The sequence below is a fragment of the Acartia tonsa genome, chromosome 6 (assembly GCF_053477335.1).
Source record: "Acartia tonsa isolate MP-2025a chromosome 6, ASM5347733v1, whole genome shotgun sequence".
Lineage (NCBI taxonomy): Eukaryota > Metazoa > Arthropoda > Copepoda > Calanoida > Acartiidae > Acartia > Acartia tonsa.
In genome coordinates, this window is record NC_137265.1 from 30,692,049 (window position 1) to 30,703,586 (window position 11,538).

The 11,538-nt window shown below is 32.2% G+C and overlaps 1 protein-coding gene across 1 annotated transcript; it reads right to left on the minus strand.

Annotated features, from left to right (window-relative positions):
- Positions 1 to 45: 45 nt before the first annotated feature.
- On the minus strand, positions 46 to 7,754 carry LOC145322358 (ribonuclease Z, mitochondrial-like). The gene is made up of 13 exons (XM_080164338.1): positions 7,655 to 7,754; positions 7,219 to 7,340; positions 6,687 to 7,024; positions 6,281 to 6,415; positions 5,437 to 5,551; positions 4,777 to 4,958; positions 4,125 to 4,275; positions 3,696 to 3,773; positions 3,139 to 3,251; positions 2,551 to 2,678; positions 1,216 to 1,321; positions 736 to 854; positions 46 to 191 (listed from the first exon to the last, which is right to left on the minus strand). Exons 3-13 carry the CDS (start codon positions 6,900 to 6,902, stop codon positions 92 to 94), a joined length of 1,443 nt encoding a protein of 480 aa, XP_080020464.1. The 5' UTR covers positions 6,903 to 7,024; positions 7,219 to 7,340; positions 7,655 to 7,754; the 3' UTR covers positions 46 to 91.
- Between the last annotated feature and the right edge of the window lie 3,784 nt (positions 7,755 to 11,538).

An 11,538-nucleotide genomic window follows, 5' to 3' on the forward strand; every position in this document is an offset into this window, starting at 1 on the left:
TTTAGATAGCTGCACAAATTGTAGACATTATTATCCTAGTAGTTGTTTATTTTTTCATTAGGTATTTAATCAAATAAATAGGTACTAAGAATTATAAAAAAAACATTCCTGTATTTTGACTGTTTGAAAGTTCCAAAGCTTTGTTAATCTTAATTTTATATCCTTCCACGTCTCCTACTACATCCTCAGAACTGAAAATAATCCATAGCCGTTACAACTAAGATAGTTTGTTAGTAGAATTTCAGTTTTTCTGTTAAAAAGTGTAGTTAGAATCTGTATTAGTATTGAAATCTTATGGTTTCATTTTGTTGTTTAAATCATTTACGTATATAGTTTAATCTTAGGTTTTTACCAGGGTTCAAGGTATAAGAAAATGGTCGAAAAATTGATGTACACCCCTAACAAAAAAAAAAATTACTAGTGGAATGCATGAAAACTGCTTGTTTGTACTACCTACCCAAACAAGATTTTAGTAATGTTCCCAGAGAGTTTAAATTAAGCCAATGAGTGAGAGAACGTAATAATAACCTTTTGGGGACTAGAAAAAGTAAGAAATTTAAGGTCCATTGTCCTCTTTCTTCCTTTGGGAACACTTACGAGAGGAATGCTTTCCCCTATTCCATCTTCTTAACAAATTAAGATTGCTGACTGTTCTAAAATTACAAGAACTGCACGACTTAACATTAGCATTGCCTTGTAAAATAAGCATTACCATCCGATCTAAATAAACCATACCTGCAAAGTACTTCATTTATTGCCGCTTCCTTATCAAAAATACAGTCTTCGTCCATTTCAATTGGCAGTTCTGTAGAGGGCCGAATATTAAGCCGCAGGCCTGATTTACCCATGACCGTCTACAAAAACAAGAGCGATTATGACCAGAAGTGGCACTGACAAAACATTGAAAAAGATTAGTCGACTCAGTGCTACGGTTGATATGGAGTTAAATATTTGTAATACCTAGGTATAAAAGTTGAAAAATATTGAAAGAAATTGCAGGGACGTACTGACACTCGGATTATATAGTAGCTTAGCTTGAAATAGTATTATTTTGTCCTTATATAAGAAGAGCTTTTTGGAGGTCGAAAAATAGAAAAAAAAGGTATGAGATAAACTTAACTGGAGCTTTTTATGTTAATAAGAATTTAAAATTTTTACTTCTGTAAATTGGTGATGCTTTGCTATAAGTAAACGAAATTATTCTTGTTAATTTACCTTTATTCCATCTTTAACAGAGACTAAACTTTGCATGGCGTCATATCCAACGTTTGGTTCATGTTCCGTTCCCCCCAACACGGGAAATATATCCTTGTTCATTAATCTACAAGAAAACAAGGACAATTATATACTTATGAAGCGAAGAGAGGACTAGCTAAGAACTATGGAGATTAAAATGAATGACATAGTATAGGAGGCAATACAATTGCAGAAACATTAAGGAAAGAACTTTTAAAATCAATCGAGGTTTTACAGCATTTATGGTTGATGAACAATTGTAAAGTCTAGCAGGTATTGTAAACAAATCAATAAATATAACGAGTTTGCATACTATAAAAGCATTAAGCAAAGCCTAGTCTCAAAAAGACGAATATTATGGTAACTAATAATGTGAAATTTGTATAAAATGACTTAAAATTAACTGTTGCCAATCTTTTAGGTAGGTACAAAATAATAGAGAAAAAATTCATTATTATTCAGTACTAATCGCAGAGGTATCTAAGGAATAATCTACAGGGAGGGGACATTAGACTATATCAAACTAGTAACTACAACTTTAAAGGGGTACATGGCAGATTTACCACTAGCAAAAATACAGTGATAATACTGTCATTAACACAGTGATTTGATGTCATAAACACGGTTTTATTGTCAAATTCACACCTGCATTTTTAGGGGGTACGACAAAAATACAGTTATTGCACTGTCATATTCACAGTTTTGCTGTTAATTATACACCTACATATTGACAAAAATACATCCATTTAATTTATGATTTGTCAATTATACACATACTTATTGACAAATATACATCTATTAAATGGTTACTTATTTATCCATAATATTTAATACATAATATAATACAGTTAGGAGGTTAAAATCATGTTTATAAAAGCACAAATATAATCTATAATTATGGTTTTGTCCCTATAAAAAAGATAATGTATAATTCCATTTTCCCCCTTTCCTGGTAATGATATCATAATGGCCAATATGATTTTTGTAATGTACCATTCCACTTTCAATTGTACCTAACGGTACATTCTTGTTCACATACCAGCGTATTCATAAACATTGATTTCCTTTATTAAATCAAGATAGTAGTATTGTATATAATACTACTAATTAAAGCTGAATTATCATATTCGTTAGCTCAAAACTTTGGTTACTTTTAACTAATTTTTATTGGTTGGTTTCACATGTACAGAAGGGATAATTTTGTTTATCATCCATAGGGAATGTGTATCAATTCATCATCCATTATCTTAATCCTTAAGATTCCAAGATTCCTGGTAATATAAGGCTAACAATAATATACATATATAAACTTACCCAAGTTTTGCTTGAAAAGATCTAACCCCCATAAGGCCTAGGCCCTTACAGTCTCTGTTCAAGAAGACATGATGTACATCAGTCCCAAATTCTTTCATCCAGTTTTGGTAGCTGGAGTCAGCAACAACCTGGCAATGTTACCCATTTTATTATCATTTTTATTTAAATATCTCTACGTCCTAAGCTAATGAAGGTTAAGTATCAAAGATGGATTTTTAGGGAATGTCTTATATTGAAGTTATTTCTAGCTAAAACGGCTTAATATAAAATTCCTTATGATATAAAATTCACCGGATTTGTGTCGGTCTGTCTGTAACTTTAGATCTCACCAACCGCTGAACCGATATGGTTCTCCTCTTTAAAGTGATGATTTTCATAGTTACAGGGAAGGTTTAAAACAACAACAACCCCCCCCCCAAAAAAAAAATTTCGTTTTAAAACTTAATTCAAAAGTGAAGGAACGACTTACTCCCCCCCCCCCCAAGTTCCTCTGGAGGCCTTCAGGAGCTGGGAATAAGAAAAAAATAATCATGTACATACATGATTAATGATTTTTTTGTCATGAATAAAAGGGGTAGATCCTGTAACCTCTGGTGGAGATAGATGAAAAATATGACGTAGATTCTCGGCATCCTTAAACTGGGATGTGTTATCCAGAAGGCTGGCCATGTACTTCAGTTCTGGTATCTCCAATACTATATCTAGAAAAGAGAAATATATAATCCTTTATTTCAACAAAAGAAACAGTGTAGAAAGAAACAATACAACCCCATTATTGGTTGGAAAGTGTACGAAAAGCGGTTATTTCATCATTTCATCCATATATAAGGCAGCTTTAAACAGTTTTTATGAAGATACGGCTTTAATTTTAAAAAAATATCGTTCCTAAATTGCGTCTTTCGTGTTATGGGATAAAGCCATCTGTAACTAAAAATAAACAAAATAATTTATCTGCTTTTTATGTGAAAGGAATCATTGTGGTTCTAGTATAAATAATCTATTGTAAAAACAAATAATTCCGATTAAAAAGAATTATCAAGAAATCTTATGTGAGGTAGTGAGGTTGATATCCTTCTTACCCGTAAGAACTGGCAGAAACCTAACTATGCACTGCATAGTTAGGATTTTCAGACAAAGTTTACTACCTGAAGAAACAGGTGAACTCTCGCCGATAACATCAGTTGACTTCACTATTCTCCCATCTGGCAAGGTGATATCTTTTCCTATATAAAAAAAGATGTTTATTATTAAGGTATTTTCGGAGAGACAAAAATATGTGGTATGCACACTGCAGAACTTCATTGAAACTGATGGGATGATTGCATATTTTAATGTTTTTCTTTACATCTTACTAATAGGTTTCTTTTATCGAGTAGATTAAAGTAACCATATCAGCCATACTGTGTCCTTCTAGGCAAAAAATAGGTATTAAAATGTGAATCAGCTGTCTCTGACGATGAATTATTCCACTTAAATCTGAACAAAAGTACTCCTTGTATGTCTAACGGTTGTATAATGTATATCTTCCCCATATAAGGCAACACTGAGCAATATTAGATCTTTAAATGATTTACCTGCTTTAAGCTGACCAAAGAGGGGACCAGGAGGAACGCCAAAATCAACGCAAAGCTCAGCATTAAGTTTGCCCACTCTGGGCAGAAACTTGCAGATATAGGCTTGGATGCTGCTCTCGTACGGGTGGATCTCTTCGCTCATTTCATCATCCTGGTAAATAAAGAGTAAATAATGTGTGTTAATGGAAAAATACTGTTCACTCCAGCTAGGCGGTTGTGTATATGCCAGTTTGTAGGGGTGTGTGGGAACTGGTTTTTCAATGTATCTAGAAGAGAAAATGCCTAGAAAAATTTAAGAATAAGGTAAAGCACTCTTAAATCCAGTTTTTTGTCAGGTATTGTAATTTAATTAACAAAAGAGAGATCTAACCTAGAAATTAGAAAAAAAAACTTTTTCACAGTGAGAACGGCAGATATTTGGAACTCATTGTCAAGTGACATAAAAAGTATCAGACAAGTGACAAAATTTAAAAAAGACTAGTTCAGTGGATGAGCGAGAAAAAATTAACCAGCAGCGACTGAATTCTTCATCGTGGCTTTACGAGCTTACCGAAGAAAACACATACAAGTAAAACAAGTAAGTAATTATAAAATTTAATGTAACGACGGAATGACATAATCCTAAGTATAGAGCAGCTATGATTATTCTAACCTGTTTGTCTTTTGTAACCCAACTGCTATGAATCTCAGTCGGCATAACCTTCTCCTCACAAGTTAGGGTAACCTTCTTGATTTCCACTCCGTTGTCGACATAATTTTTGTCCTTGTTCTGGTTCACTTTAAACAGACGGAGCTGAATAAAGTCTTTAGTTGCGTTGTAAATTTCCAAACAACCTAAAAAAAATTCAGAATTTTAATTACATTATTCTTAAGTAACAATTCAGACGTTGATTCAGGAGTATTAAAAAAAAAGAATATCAGCGTAAAAATCAGATGAAACGCATATTTCATCCTTGAAGCTATTAAAAAATAGAAAATTATTTTGCTTAAATCTACTTTACATAATATTTGATGTGTTTAAAAAATAAGATGGGTACCATAATATTTGATGTGTTTAAAAAATAAGATAAATCCTTAATATGGAAATATTTATAGTGGAGGTTAAATTGTAATTTCAATGGGATATTTCTATCATATCAACGTTTGTTTTTGAAGCAAAATTTAATATGTCTAGCATTGCTAGAATCTAGAGGGATACCTATACAAACAAACTATTTACAAATAACTTCTCAAGTTGATTTTCTTTCTTGACATTACATAGGCGACGATAGAAACTGTATAAAAAGTTTTAAATAGATGGGATGATTCTAACCTGGAGGTCCATGCACATTTACTTCAGGTACTCCAAATCCCCGCAGCCCTAAGCAGAGCCCGGGCAAACCGCCGAGATTCTTCCAGTTTGACTGTGTAATAAACACATCCCTTGTCTGATACAGGACCATTAGGATAAAAGAAAAAAAAGGTTTTATTCATGTACATTGTGGAATATGTTTGTTAGATTTAAAGTTCTTTAAAATAAAATATCTATTACTTATACTGATAACAGAGATGGCATAAAAAAACCACGTGGTTTTAATCAAGTGGTTCAAACCACAAAAAAAAGCTTTAAAAAACAAAAAAAAACAAGGTGGGATGGTTTAAATGGTTTAAAAAAAAAAATTATTTATGCAAAGGCCTATCTTTCCAGTTATATCTTTTCATAACGTAAATAATACAGTAAATAACTGTCAGTCAGGGTTGTCAAATCGGGCGGGCACTTTTGGGCGGGCGGTTTTGGGCTGCCATTTTTCGGGTCCTTTTGGGCAGATTTGGGCACCCCCCGTTTCGGGGGTGAAAAAAGAGGGGGGGGGGGGGGGCAGGCCTATAATTTGGATATTATTATAAAAAAACCTGGTTTTTATCAAAAAAAAAAAAAAAAAAAAACCTGGTTTAAACCAAAAAAAACAAACTGGTTTGATCTTTTAAAAAAAAAACTGTTTTTTTTCCATCTCTGACTGATAATATAATAATAATATAATGATTAACCCTAAAACAGTGCTAAACAAACAAAATGATATTTTAAATTCATTTTTCCAGTCAACTCGAACGGAACAACATTCGATTTCGTTTTAATAAAGGGTCTAGGCATATAAGTTAAAGTATCCTAATGGTCCTGCCTTAGATAGCGAGGCATTTTGGATAATGTAGCCCGCTGTCCGCTGGGTCGCACCGCCACAGTTGAAAAAGTAAAGTTGGTTTTCAGTGATTAGTGACAAGGAGGTTGGTGCTCCTAAATTTCCAGCTCCAATCACCTTAAAAATGTGAAGGTATCATTACAGTGAATGAAAGTAGGATACCTGCCGTGCTCACGTATGAATAAGGTTGTATTGAGTAAGATATGCAGGTCTGATGATAAAGACGAAATAAGACAAAAAAAAAAAAGGGGGGAGAGGGACGTTGATTTGTTTTACCTTATACAACATTGAGGTTTTTTGTCACTTTAGTACATCATTAAAGATCTAAATGTGTAAATTATACAAAGAATAATGGCTATAAATGTTCTCCTACAGCTCTAATTTTTACCTGCCAATAAATTCTGTAGGGTCTTTGCAACACTAAATCAGATTTAATTTTGTTTTTCTTTGATTGAAAAAAGGCCTTCCGCTTTCCATCATCAGCAGGCATGTTTTCTAATAATTCTATGCTTGATATACACTTTTGAACACGATATAAATAATCTTGTGTTAATAATAAACTAGGACTTTTATGCTTTCTAATTAAGAGTCTGTTGATAATCATCTCTTTACTTGTTGAGATGATAACTATGACAGCTATTTAAAAGCTGTTTTATTTTGGAATATCCACTCGGTGGAATCTAGGTAGTCAAGCTGACCGCGCAGCCAGTTCATTCGCTTCTTCTCCTCTTCCTACAATATTGGTGGTTAATTGGGGCTAGAATAGGAGAAAAGCTACAGTGAAAATACTACGAAACGCCTTAAGAGGCGATGTCACAAAACTGACAATACCCGAATTTTGTTTTGAGAAAATAAAAATATTTTTTTTAAATGGGTAGGTAATGTACTACCTAGGTAAAAAATAAATTATCAAATTCCACCAATTCCTGTTTTTGTTCTTGTTGTTGTTTCTCCACGTCCTCTAGGAGTGTGTATTTATCAATTATCTTCCCAATTTCTGCCTGCTGACCACTCCCACTTGGGGTACAACCCGAATTCAAACCTAATGTAAAAATTAGATTATACAACTTTAGTTTCCCAAAACGAGCGAAAAATTGAGTCTTGACTGGACAATTTCATTATTGATGGTTAATAAAGATACCTACTGTAATAAGTCATTTTTCAAATATAATATATACAAGGACAATTGATTAGGTAGTACAAAATAAAAAGCCATAGTTAGTTTAGTTAACGATCCGATCGTTATAAACATTCAAACTCTAAATGTGATAATTAGCTTGGTTGTGATGTACGTTTCATATATCCAAGTTAAAGAGAGTAGCTGTGCTAAAAAAAAATTTAAAAGCTCGATCATACCTTCGGTAATATAAAAACTGTCAAGTTCCACGTCGTTGATGAATACTGGTTTCACAGGTCCCTTCCGCCCTGACATTTTAGTTACACATTATTTTCTAAAATATTTGACAGTAAAATAAGTAACAGCCTTTCGTTGGAAGCAAATCTACAATTTATCTGTCTTTCCGTCAATATGTCACTCTATTGTCCCAAAGAAAAATATGCAGTACCAAAATTAACATTTAATTATTTACAGTAACATCGATAGATAAAAATCTATCTTTTTCAGTTTTTAAAGAATCGAAAATAGAATAATAATTGGTTTCTTTACAATACCTGCAATAATTTAGACATTTTGTTAATGCTTTAAATAACAATTTTAATTCATTTTGACTCAATTTGTTAACATATTACTAATTTTTATAATTTTGTTAACCATTCAATTGATTTCTTTCATTTTTCATGTTACCAATAACTATTTTGTTATTGCTGCACTACTTGTGCACATAATTGTAATTATTTTTATTTATTTCATCACAAAATTACGTATCAAAATCACTTTATTTTATAATATTTATTTGCTTTAAAAAAATGGGTATTTTTGGTGATGATAAATTATTAATTAATATGTTACGCGGTATTCGCGCTCGTCTAGGCTTATAGTAAAAAAGGGATTTCCTAAAATAACTATAAAAATTAAAATATGATTTGGGAAAAGCAAAGTTTTTCTACAGTAAGTTTCTGTCCATCTGGCTGTTTGTCTTTCGTTTATCGTCCGACATCAGACATGTTAGAATAGATTTCAAACTTAGCACTACGATTCCTGTAAGAAGTGACGTAAAATTTTAAATTTCCTTTAAAATTGATTTTCAGGGAAGTTTAGTAATTATAGTCTTGGGAATGTTATAGACTGTTTAGCGGGGGGTTACAACCCCCTACCTTTTGGAAAAGTAACATCATTAAAAAAAGGTCTTAGAAAACAAAAACAAAACGGAAACCGCTACCAAAAAACGTTAAAGCAGCTAAATACTTAGGTATGTATTTCTAAGTATTTAGAACATGTCAAGAAAAGGAAATTAAATATTTAATTTTCATGCTACAAAAAATTATTATTATTAAAGTTATTAAATACACAACACACTATAAAAAATTATAGCACAATTGTGTTTATTAAATTATTTGGTAACTCTATTCTCTATTTATGCGGAATCTGAGCAATCATAACCCTATTTTTATTCTAAAAGTTATGAGTTAGGTTATTTAATGGTTAAAGAAAGTTTTTGAAGGGCTATATCCTTGCAGGTATTGCGCTTTTAAGGAATAGAGCTCGACTCAAATAAAATGCCAGACACTTTTTTGTAAAGCCAAGCTGACGTACATAATCAGACGTTCGGATCAAAATTATAGATAACTTTCACTTTGAATAAAAAGGGACCATAGTAAAAAGTAACAGAAATTTTTAAATAGAGGGAACATTGAAAGAAAAGAAACAATATACTCAATAGGCCTATGTTAGGCGACTTATGGAGTAGCTACGCCTATGAAACATATTTTTAGCAGTGTGGAGAGTTAATGGATATAAGATATACATGGATATATTGACAGGGTAAATTATGGACCTCATTTATTAGTCACATCTTTCAGCCAATAGGAGGAAAGTGGATTGAGTAAAGGGGGCGTATGTTAGCCAGCTGCAAGCATTACTTTATCAGAGTGCATGAAAATCTGGTGCAATTTCCAAGTAATAATATATCGATTGGCGAGTGTTATAATTATTATTGTTTAAATATTTGACCTAAAGAGGAAAGGGATATTAAGTATCGGAAACATGTCAAAAAGTTTTCTTGACATAATTATTTCTTCTTATACTATTTATATAAATGTTGGAAAATGAAAAAAATCATACAATTTCTAGATTGCGTTATACCTTATCACTAGCGGATTCGCCCCTAGCCTCTAGGGTCTTTGCCCCAAGAGGTAATTAAAAATTAAAAATGTAGTACATGTGGTCATAAAAAAAAAAATTTAGGAGCAATTTTTTTTTATTTTTGGGGGGGTTGGGGGTGTCCCACGCGCCAAGAAAATAGCCTAAAACCACCACAGGACCAGTAGGTACATTCCCTGAAGAGTAGAATCCGATCGGTTCAAGGGTTACCAAGATCTTAAGGGACGGACGGACAGACAGACGGACAGACATCAAGCAACTTTGTATTGTAGAGTACATGTACTGATATACAGGATTGCCATAAAGGATTATAAGATCTAAAACAGTGAATTAGAAAAACTGAAACAAACATGAACACTTAGAGTGTACTTAAGAAACAGAATAACCTTTAAAGGTCTTACATACAGATTGCTCATAAGTAAATACTTGTATTTTAAAGCTAGATTATTGGGATGCAATTATCTTGTAATATTGTGTCTACTCGTCTTAGGAATAACAATAAAGGAAAAATATTTATTATTTTATGTAAAAAGGTGTTTTGAGATTAACTAAAAATCAATATCTTATCCGTTATGATAAACGGACAGATAAACCCTAAATATAGAAAAGCTTCTGTTGAACAGTTTTTACTTGAGTTATTTTGTAACGTAAATATAATTAAGTCAATTAAAATAAAGTCCAACACCCTTTGCCCCAGTTACCAGGGACAAGGGAAGGCTATTCTGGCAAACAATAGTTTAAGGCAATATTTCACCATAATCTAAATTATTCCAGTTTACAGCTATAGCAACTTTTAGCTTTAGTATGATTGTCAAAGATCAAATTATGATGAAATACTAACTTGATTTTGTCAGGTTTATTGAACATAATTTTACAATAAGCCTATCTGATGAAAATTCTGAAAATAGAGAACCATTTATTTCATTTAACAAGCATACAGTTGACTAGTTAAATTTTTTTCTTGTTCTTACTTTTTTTTCATAAAATTGTATCATAAACAATTTTTAAAACAAATGTATGTTTAATGATTATTAAATTATGTACTTTATTTATCTTTGACCCTTATTATACTTTTTGTTTGAGACACCTAGCGGCCAGATTTAAAACTACATATTTAACAAAGCACATTAAATTTTCTTTTCTTTGCTTGCACAAAAATATTTTAAATCTTTTATTATACAGGATAAATCTTGATGTATGTTAACACAGACAAACTAAAAGAAAAATGGGCATGCAAAAAACATTATCTTTGAAAAGATATCATCGCCATGGCCTATTGTATAAAGTAGTAAGCGTTTTTTGTCTGTCCTGAAGGGTCTCGCGAACTGCTAAACCGATATGGTTCTGATTTAGATTGAAGCTTCTTATAGGTCCTGGGATGGTTTTAAGCTATTTCATTTGTATAAAAAATTCGTTGTGTTGGTTTAAGCTATTTTTCTCCCCTTTCATATCCCTTCAAATATACCTAGATTTTAGGTACACAGCCGCTAGTCCTATTGTAAAAAGTTATTATTTTTTGTCTGTAGCGAAGGATCTTGCTAACCGCTGAACCGATATGGTCCTCCTTTACAGTAAACCCTCACATAGATCTCGGGATAGTTTTAGGCTATTAGTCTTCCACCTCTTTACCCCTTCGGAGATAGAGTCCCCTAGCAACTAGTCCTATATAATGTATTAAGGGTTTGTTGTCTGAAGCTTAAGATCTCAATAACTACTGAACCAATTACTTTCTCTCTTTGAGAGAATCTTAAAATAGGTCCAGTAATTGTTTCAGGCCATTCTAATTTCAGATTTAAGTCTTGAAATGATTTATTTTTCTGCCTATTTGAATCGTAGCCCCTAGAGGCTAGGGGCGTAGTGTAAAGAGTAAGGCCACATATGCTTTTAAAAAATATAATACAGACTTAGACAAAACAAACTAACATTTCATTTTGAGTTATACAATAATAATTAAAAGGAA